Source organism: Ceratina calcarata, unplaced genomic scaffold (genome assembly GCF_001652005.2).
Source record: "Ceratina calcarata isolate Rehan_Ccalc_2016 unplaced genomic scaffold, ASM165200v1 scaffold353.2, whole genome shotgun sequence".
Lineage (NCBI taxonomy): Eukaryota > Metazoa > Arthropoda > Insecta > Hymenoptera > Apidae > Ceratina > Ceratina calcarata.
Genome location: NW_017158259.1, coordinates 46207 through 57151, shown reverse-complemented (window position 1 = coordinate 57151; position 10945 = coordinate 46207). Strand labels below are relative to the sequence as shown.

Below are 10945 nucleotides of genomic sequence, written 5' to 3'. Positions count from 1 at the left end.
ATTTTGTAATTCTGTATAAGTATTAGTACACGTTTTAGAAGTATTTTAAAGTTGAAATAATATCAACTTCGAAGATGTTATGTAAGATACACAATGAAAAAGTAAACGTTTTTTGGAGCATCGGCTCATTTGATTATTGTAATAGAAACAGAAGAGGCATGACTGAACATTTTCTGTAGTTACCGGCCAGCAGTTACATGCGATTCATGATTAATCCACGTGTCTACTAATTAGCGATGGATGGATACCATCTAACAGACCGCTTTTCATTGCACGGCTGAACGCTCGGCCGCGTATCGCGCGAACACGCACCATTTCGAGGTAAACGAACAATACTCACGGTTGTTTGCCAACTTCCTAAACGCGGTTGTTGTTTACTATGTCTTCACAGAATTTAAAAGGTTGCTTGGTTTGAATACTTTTTAAGAATTAGTTAAAACATTTCATTAGCTCATGTCTGTTTAACATAGCCTACATGAGTAGAAAAACTGTATCACATCCTTTTCCATATTTTTCAAATATCAGAAACATAACAGTTTATACTAATATATTTTCATATTTCACTATTCTATCCTACATCCTATTAACTATCTTCCGAAATACCACAGCTAAATAATAGCAAATGCATTCATCACCCTAATCCCGTTTATGCAGCCCATTGAATTTGGGTGACATGACAGTCAATGTATTAATAGATCGTTCCGACAATGGGGGTTCTACTATATTATATTATTTAGCCATTCGACAGTCTGTGTTCGGGCATAAATTGGCAACGTTTCGCCGTAATCGTTGCCAAAAGATCGGCGTGCTCGTTAATCACTGGCTGACGTCCGACTGCTTATTATTCTTGCATTGGTCCTTGAAATTGAGGAAAGACCTGAGATTATTCGCCGACCCAAGGACGTTAATGACCGCGGAACACGAGTTATTAGACCCTTTCGCTGGTACATGGTCAGCGTAGGTGCTATTACACTTGGACTCAATGTTATCACGCGACCTGTTGACACGCACCCGGCTAGTCTATAGCAGGTTGAGAGCAACTTTGTTTTACCTCGAACATGATACCGTATCCGATATCCGTGATACGCATCCGGATGAAAGAAAGTGAATGAGGTGCGGGCTTCGTTTTGCGTGTTCCACTTTAGCAACGTTTGCTTACTGATTAACATGCGTATACGCGAGATTCTTTAGGGAAAGGGACCAGAAAGCGTGAGATCGAAAGGGAGACGACGGGTGATACTTACGTATGTGGGTTACTGGAGAAATTAAAGAGCCTAAAGAAATTTCGAGATTCACATCGATAATATTGTAATTATTTTAATAATTTATTGATAATTTTTGTTAATGTACTGACAAATTAAAGTCCTGCTTAAATAGAGATAAAATAAAACAAGAATATGTAAATAGATAATAATTCTGAATATAAAATGTTAAGTCATCTTCATGTCCATAACAAAATTTCACTGATATTAAAACGGATTTTCTCATAAAAAATCTTATCCGGTAGCGCGTGAAGTAGCCGAAGAGAAGCGGTGAGAGACATGCGGTAAACGAGTGACACGTGGGCCGACCGAGTCGAATCGTAACGGGAAGCGAGAGTAACTTATTAAAGGAGAGCTGCTTGATGCGTCTGGACATGTTAATACTTATCATAATGGGCCCTTTGTCGCGGCGCCGTCCAACAATGCGTTTGTTATTGCGCTCTCGCGCGATCGCGTGTTCTCGTCGGTTGCGTTTGCGCTAGCGGTGGAGTAACCGACGTTTTCACCGCGTCGTTAACGAGTCATAGTTTCACTCTGCTGTTTACTTGTTTGGCTCTGGTCTACCGATATAACTCTGACCGAGGATATGCAATTTTGAAATCTACGACGGCTTATCCAAAACTTACTTGTTATTTCACAGTAGCTTAATTGTTGCCTTGGAATGATGATTTGCAATCTTAACGGAGTAGATTTCGATGATAGTGATAGGCAGTGTCATTAACAGATCGCAGATTTTTATGTAATTATAGAAAAAAAATACAACCATTATAATCTCGAAAATTATATAAGACAATTAATGTAAACCTCACGTTATGGAATTACAAAAATGAAAAATCTGTATAAATAAATTATATTTTTCAAAATACAATATGTTTCAAAAGATATGATTTTGCACAAAAATCCGACAACTAGACAGTTGTCAATGTTGCCTACTAAGAACATGGGTTTAGAATTTTCCTTCTTATAAAAGCTTTTTGAAAATAGAAAAGTTACATTTAGATCGCTCTGATCATGAAATGAGGTTGTATTAATATTATGCAGTCAAGTCCATAAATATTCGATCCCTCTCACAGTTGACTAAGATATTTAATATTGTATATAGAAAACAGAAGTAATTTAACTACTGCCTTAACTTAGTGAGCAACCAGGATTACATGAATTTATCTTATTTCTATTTGATATTTCAATTTTAACTTTCAGGATATAACTTGGAATTTTACTGTAAATATCGAGCGCAAACAGTAGGATATTTCGTTTAAAATGAACAGAGTAATTTTAAGCTCCAATATTGAACTGTATATATTAATAACGTAGAAGTACGAATGGAGTAATTGTACTATGGCTTTAATAAATAATTATTGTTAGCAGTAGATATAAAACTCGCTTTATTTCTTTGCCTCTTGTACGACCAATTAATTGAACAATGAGATCTTGAAAATACTATAATATTATGGAGCTGAGATGGAAAAAAGAATGAAACACGAGACAGGGAGACCTTTGTATCCGAAGTCATGGATATTAGTAAAAATCTCACACGCGTTGGACAGCCATCGAAAACATATGAAGAATATGTCTGCTTTGGTGGTCCGTGGACCACCCTCTCGGGCTAACGATTCTTCACGTTTCTAAAAGGCTACCTAAACTTCAGTTTACTTTTTTTTTTATTGTTGTTTTAAAACATATTGACCAGCGTGGTGGGTGTGCTCTTAACACATGCGATTTTTCATTGGAACCAAATTCTTTTACATGAATTGTATCCCAACGACATTAATTTGTCCAAAACTTATAAAATGATTCGTACTTAGTAATAATATTACTATTATGAGAATCCAGGGTTATCTTCATAATTCTTTAAATCAGTTCTGTCATAATTCTATTACAGAAATTGTCCGTTATAAACCATATAGGTATATTATGCATGTGTCCAAACTGATTGTAAAAATCCTTCCTCAGTAAATTTAGTTATATACAATTTTACACAAAACTGAATTTCTGAGAATCAGTATTGTCCGTTTAGAGTCCCGTAAAACGACACCACCGTCTTTAAAAAAGCACCCCTTTTCCGGACAACGCGACGTATTTGTCGCCATACGTGACTAGCTGAAAATGCAAGATGGAGATCTCTGCCCCTGGGAGTGAAAAGAACCACATGGTCACAGTGGCAAGAAGAAGCGCTCGAATTTCGACAAACTTATGAGGATAATCTATCTCGATCTGAACAACGCGACAGGTGACAAGTTTTCAATGTGCTCCGAAAGTAGAGACGCTAAAGAGGATTTTCCATGGAATCGATTATCGCACGGTAAATTGAAAGCAAATTGGAACTGTTGGAAATAACGAACCCTTTCCCCGTGGAGATATCCTTTGATTCTCATTACATATTTCAGAACGCTACAAAGGTTTAAATGTTGAAGATTTAGATTTTATCGAGAACATGTTCTATTCTATAGCTCAGAATGATTGTGGAGTAGTAATATAATTGTAAATTATTCGTATTGTCTACCCTTTTATGGTTTCCTATTTTCGTTAATGTAATGTGATAAACGATAAGCATCGTTGCTTTTGTGCATAGGATATACAATAGAATTGCCACGGGGCGTCCCATTTGTTTCTCATGCCATTTGCATATTTGAAAATAGTACAACGAAGAATCTACGTTCCATGTGTTTAGTTAATAAAATAGTTAAAAGATTGATTAAAACTCAACTTACCTTCGTACATCTGCGCATATTGTGGAAAACCTGCCGCCCTCAGCCATTTGCAAGCTTCCTGCGCTTCGATTTCTGTAAAGAAACAAAATAAGTTTTGATTAGTAACATTTCCTGAGAATGTCTTTAAACATTTTTAAAAACATGATCCATCTCTCCCGGAAATACCCTATTAAAACTGCACACAACTAACGATGAATTAAAGTGTTCCTAATTAATAATTATTAGGATTATTAGCAACGAAAGTCGAACTTGAGATGAGCTCGTTTCGAACAAAAAAATTTTTGATCCGTGTTTTACATGAAAAAATATACTGTGATCATTAGCTGGGCTGGATAGCTCTCTGTTTGGTAAGTACGACCCTGCTCATTCGGTGAATGAAGGCCTCGTTCAAAAAAGTGGCGACCACGACGAAAACGTTCTGCCCTTCATTATACGGAACGAGATACCTTGGCTGACATGGACTTGAAAAACTCGTGAGCGTGTGTCGCGCAGCGCGACTGGAATGCGTCGCGATGGAACTGCGAGACAAGGGAAAATGGACATCCCTGAGGGAAGAAGTGGTTTAAACGAGGCAGGAATTTATTCGCGATCACATGGAATAACGCGAAACGATCGATCGCTGTCCTGGAACTTGAGGAATTTTTATCAGTCGCTCTGATCTCGCTGCTCTGTTTTAAGTGCTTTGTCCTTCGGATTTTGTATCCGACAATAGTTTCTATTTTTCCACGAGAATTTTATCGTATATCGATAAAAACATGTCACTCACTTATCTTGTATAAATAATAACGGATGAATGGATAAGATGAATGATGAAAGAATGAGATGATGTATGTTTTACAATGATAAGATGTCACTAAACTACGTATGTTCATTCACAATCTATTTGGCACCTCTCCGTTCAATATTCAAGATTAGATACGCGATCCACGCTACAGGTATCTTTCTGATTGAAGTGTGAAAACATTAAGTATTGTACCTTATCGTACTCCAATCAACAGAGACTGCGCTATTGCGACATGAGCATTATAAATCAGTGTTCTTGTAATATCTGTGTATGATATTTNAGCTTACTAATTATCTACTTGGTGAAGCGTGCTTTGAAATGGAGTTTATCCACTATATAAAATTCTCACAGAGAAAGAGAGAGAGAGAGAGGAAGAGAGAGAAACAATTAATTGTTCCTTCTGAATAACAATTTAATTACTGTTTTTAATATTCGCAATAACATAAAGCGCGTGGTCGTCTATTATTTTAATTTAATATTTGTTCATGCATGTCCATTAATTGATGATATATGTCTAAATAACTAATAAGAAATTCAATTGAATCACCATCTATTCAGTGGCTTATTAGACCTAGAGACTGAAAAAATGTAGCCCGTTTCCGAAAGATGGATAGCATGTAAATCCAACACGTCGAAATACATAATACGGCTTTGCGGTAGGTCGCCGGTCGAGACTTCCAGCTATGTGTGTTCCTGAATAAAGCGGCACGTAGGTGTGTCACTTCGTGCGGAATAAAAGGCTGTGGTGTACGGTATCGCACGGCCGTGTACATGAGCCCTCTCGTAAGGAGATTTGCTTTTACGCAATTCAGGCGACAGCGGCCGGACGCGACAATCCAGAAAGTCGGCAAAGCAGCTGCACCTTCAAAACGAATCATCGCGCAACGCTGCGCTGCCATGACGAGGGCAAGTCAATCAAAATTCGAATTTTGTAATGTCAGGATGGTGTTTCGAAACATGTTATAGAAAACGAGTTGAAGATTTAGATAAATAATTCTAATAAAAAAAAAAAACATTGTGTAGAATATACAATATTACATACATTCACATCAGGAACATAAAGAAGAAAGAATTTAAGGCAGAATAAAGAACTGAACTAACACTTTTGATAAAAGAACGTTTCAATAATGAGTGTTCCAAAAATTGGGGTTCTACTGTAATTAGTTGACTGAATTTGTTTAAATCTACGAAGACTCTCATGCTTTTCTTTACATCACGTTTTCTAGCTTAATTAGACATACACAAATGGACGTCGATCCCATAAAAATTCTTGTCAAGTATCTTATCGACTCTCGACGCAGGCAATAAAATCTCTGTCGTGTAAGATTCAGTATCGCACTCGTTTCAATCAAAGTTCAGTATTCACTAGATAGACCGCTTCCTGTGCCTCCTACTTCGATATCTCCCTCTCGTCTTTCTTACAAACGTAATATCGTCATAAAAATAGGTACACAACTCAGAGTGCTCTCGTTCGCGGGTCTATCACCCTCTCGTGATTTGTTCACTTCTATTTTTCGCTCCCAGCTGTAGAAGGAGGAAGTACGTTTCGCGGTGGTTGGCATCGGAGAAAGCGAAATCATTTAAGAGTCGCGAGGGTGACTTGCGTTTCAAATACCATCGCAAACATTATAAATATACGCTTCCATTTAAATCAGAAGAGAAATTCTGAGAATGATTCCAATACAATACCAAACTGCATTCTCCTCGTTTAAGTATTTCATTCATTATTAACAACCCACTGGAGATTAGCGCACTCGGAAATTGTCAGTTATTTAAAATATGTGATAATAATATCATTACTATCGAGTGAATGAACGTTCTTGACATTTTCGTTCTTCATAATATGCAATTTATTTCATTCTATCCAATGCAAGAAGCAACAGTCGTTTTGACATTTCTTAGAGGTTTCTACTGATTCATCTGCAGAAAATGTGATATAAACTTTTTTTATATCGTATATTTATTTTAGTTCTGCCTGTTTGATGTTTGCAGAAGTAAACTGACCTAAGTCTGCGAACAATTGTGGGACATGGACGTGAGAAAATCACCATCTATTCAGTGGCTTATTAGACCTAGAGACTGAAAAAATGTAGCCCGTTTCCGAAAGATGGATAGCATGTAAATCCAACACGTCGAAATACATAATACGGCTTTGCGGTAGGTCGCCGGTCGAGACTTCCAGCTATGTGTGTTCCTGAATAAAGCGGCACGTAGGTGTGTCACTTCGTGCGGAATAAAAGGCTGTGGTGTACGGTATCGCACGGCCGTGTACATGAGCCCTCTCGTAAGGAGATTTGCTTTTACGCAATTCAGGCGACAGCGGCCGGACGCGACAATCCAGAAAGTCGGCAAAGCAGCTGCACCTTCAAAACGAATCATCGCGCAACGCTGCGCTGCCATGACGAGGGCAAGTCAATCAAAATTCGAATTTTGTAATGTCAGGATGGTGTTTCGAAACATGTTATAGAAAACGAGTTGAAGATTTAGATAAATAATTCTAATAAAAAAAAAAAACATTGTGTAGAATATACAATATTACATACATTCACATCAGGAACATAAAGAAGAAAGAATTTAAGGCAGAATAAAGAACTGAACTAACACTTTTGATAAAAGAACGTTTCAATAATGAGTGTTCCAAAAATTGGGGTTCTACTGTAATTAGTTGACTGAATTTGTTTAAATCTACGAAGACTCTCATGCTTTTCTTTACATCACGTTTTCTAGCTTAATTAGACATACACAAATGGACGTCGATCCCATAAAAATTCTTGTCAAGTATCTTATCGACTCTCGACGCAGGCAATAAAATCTCTGTCGTGTAAGATTCAGTATCGCACTCGTTTCAATCAAAGTTCAGTATTCACTAGATAGACCGCTTCCTGTGCCTCCTACTTCGATATCTCCCTCTCGTCTTTCTTACAAACGTAATATCGTCATAAAAATAGGTACACAACTCAGAGTGCTCTCGTTCGCGGGTCTATCACCCTCTCGTGATTTGTTCACTTCTATTTTTCGCTCCCAGCTGTAGAAGGAGGAAGTACGTTTCGCGGTGGTTGGCATCGGAGAAAGCGAAATCATTTAAGAGTCGCGAGGGTGACTTGCGTTTCAAATACCATCGCAAACATTATAAATATACGCTTCCATTTAAATCAGAAGAGAAATTCTGAGAATGATTCCAATACAATACCAAACTGCATTCTCCTCGTTTAAGTATTTCATTCATTATTAACAACCCACTGGAGATTAGCGCACTCGGAAATTGTCAGTTATTTAAAATATGTGATAATAATATCATTACTATCGAGTGAATGAACGTTCTTGACATTTTCGTTCTTCATAATATGCAATTTATTTCATTCTATCCAATGCAAGAAGCAACAGTCGTTTTGACATTTCTTAGAGGTTTCTACTGATTCATCTGCAGAAAATGTGATATAAACTTTTTTTATATCGTATATTTATTTTAGTTCTGCCTGTTTGATGTCTGCAGAAGTAAACTGACCTAAGTCTGCGAACAATTGTGGGACATGGACGTGAGAAAAAATTGTCAATCCATCGTATAAAACCGGCGAACATGGTTACGTCCGTGACTCTTTCGTCGAGCGTGCGACAGCTTTCAGTGTCCGACCTACTTCGATTCTGACGTCAAAAGTCGTTCATAAACACTGATACTTAACCCGTGCGCACGTTGCATCAAAATGTAGTGGCAAAGATAGCAATCTACGCCCGTCCTGAACATTTATCTCCACGCAAGCGCCACGCCGGTGTCCTCTTCCACAATAATTTATTCATCTCTTTTTAGCGATCGTTTTCCAACAAATGTTTTTGTGCTCGATCATTCGCCACAGCAGGTGTTTCCGTCGCGATGAGAATCGATAAACAGCCTCGGTGCAACGAAATTTATTTTTTAACAAAGTTCCTGTATTTTTAATATAAATTATTTTACTGATTTGTTGGCAAGTTAAATGATATTAGCAATGATGGTATTACAATTTATTCTGATAGCCATACATGGTTTTGAAATTACGCGAGCCGATAAACTGATTGTGATTCGATGGCTTCCAAAGTATGCGAATTAATAGGTAGAACCTGTAAATTATGCGAGACTCGATGGCAGTTTATGCAATTTCTGTGTCGCGGTTACCCGTTCTCACGAGCTTGAAACTGTCGGGTATTCAATATCAGATCCCAAGATCTAAATGTAATCGCTCTCGATTCGCATGACTTCTCAGTCGTCTTTATTTCTCTACAGAAATCAGTCGAAGCTTCCATGTTACAAGGTAATCTATTACATTAATTTAGAACGCCTTCATAATTCCTTTTAATTTTTTATAATCCTTAACTTCAGTGTAAGATGAATAACTGGTATGAGTCAGTTATATTCACTTTATTATAAATTATATATTTTAAATTATTATAAGTCAGTAAAATGAATGAAAAGTGCTTGATTAACTATGAAACGTAGTGCATTAAACATTTCATGACTTCTCAAACACATTCTTCACCGTGTAATTGAAATATGAATGGAACATCTTCTACGAGTCGTTGAAATTTTTTAAACGCTCCCACTCTCTACATGACAGTGTAGAAGAGATACAACGAAAACATACACGAGTCCACCGGCACGTTGTCTCGGATTCACGTGTACGTAAGATGCACGTCTGCAACTTATGGAGATGCAAATGAAGTGTCTTGGTTCTAAGTGCCCTCCAATTGCTTTCAATCCTTGAGTAATATAAAGAACGACGTACGTACATCTCTTGCATTCTGTTCTTCATTGAGAAGGACTTATTTGAGGGACTCCAACTTCCAACTACTTTTGTAAAGAGCAGTGGTTAGGCTAAATTTCATACACATGAAATAATCTTCCTCTCTGAAGCATTTATTAATAAGAATTAAATGATGCAGTGGCTCACTTTCATCTCTTATCTTCACACCAGAACTTCAGTGGTGCATTAGGAAATATTAAAAGAAAAAATGTTTGTAATAGTACTCCCTCTTTGAAAAATAGAAAATGATAGAATAATTCGTTCTGATATAATTGATGAAAATAGTTACAGGAATTAATAGATTTACGTGTGTAAATGACAATCGAGACGAAATATCCTTAAAAATTTTAAAGATACTCCTTATTACCATAGCAATCATTTTAATAACGCATGAAATTGATACTCCGTTAGTAACGAAAAAAATCACTCTGCTGAAAATTATGCTTAAGTGCCTCGTATTCAGTATTCCTCTATCATTTAGGAGGAATTTTAAATCACTGCAAACGATTATTTGCCTGAAATTTCGATTGTGCTTAATTGCCATAATCAAATTATTTCTTTCAAACCCTAGCTTGAACCTATAATTTTTTCCTCAGCGAAATTAATAAGGAATGCATAAATAACAAAATTTTCTTATTTCCCTATGTTTTATGAGAAGTAAGTAAACGAGTCGAGGTTTGACGATCCAAGAATTATCATTTCCATTTGGAACTTTATTGACACGATAGCCGTATAGAATTATAGGCCAACGTAGCAGTGAATAGAGGTACTATAAAGTGAATTATTGGAATGTGAAGAAGCAACATCGGCGTACTTCAATATTTAGTTATCATTTCTAGTGGTTTATTACTGAGTCTAGGATGCGAGATTGTCTATCCGCAGCCATTAACCGAAAGTTCTTTTGCAATTCGCCTCGTTTCTCGACAACTCAACCTTTGTTCAGTGATATATGGCAACGTTGTATGCTGTTTATGACCTTACATTGCATAAACGTTACCCTAATGAGTTCTCTTAGCCAGATACATGCATCGCACTGTATTCTGGAAGCGATTCACGTTTTCGTAACTGGTTCACGGTGACTCGATTCTTGGCTCCGAACGAACGCATAAGTCTCGATTCAACGTTTCGACCGAAAGTGTTGAAAGCAGGTTTAACCTTTCAGCTCTATGTCCTGATAATTTATTTATTACTTTCATTATTGTTCACTTCTTTATGAATTTTCACATATTAAAACCACAAAAAATCTTTTTTGTCAGTACCATAAAAAAGGCTATATTTTGGGGTTTCTTTTTAATTCTCGTGGAATGAAACACGAGATATTAATTTATTTCTGCAGTTTCTGTGAGCCTTTTATATAAAATATTATATTATTGAAGTCACGAGAAGGAAAACAGAGGTCACTTCAACAGTATGCGA

At 36.9% G+C, this 10945-nt stretch overlaps 1 protein-coding gene across 4 annotated transcripts in view; it reads right to left on the bottom strand.

Annotated features, from left to right (window-relative positions):
• Window positions 1-10945, bottom strand: part of cv-c (RhoGTPase activating protein) — a 102038-nt gene that overhangs the window by 59024 nt on the left and 32069 nt on the right. For all 4 annotated transcript variants that reach the window (XM_026813974.1, XM_026813975.1, XM_026813976.1 and 1 more), the window contains one exon: window positions 3974-4045. In XM_026813974.1, the coding sequence (XP_026669775.1) occupies window positions 3974-4045 (72 nt within the window). The remainder of the gene's footprint in view (window positions 1-3973; window positions 4046-10945) is intronic.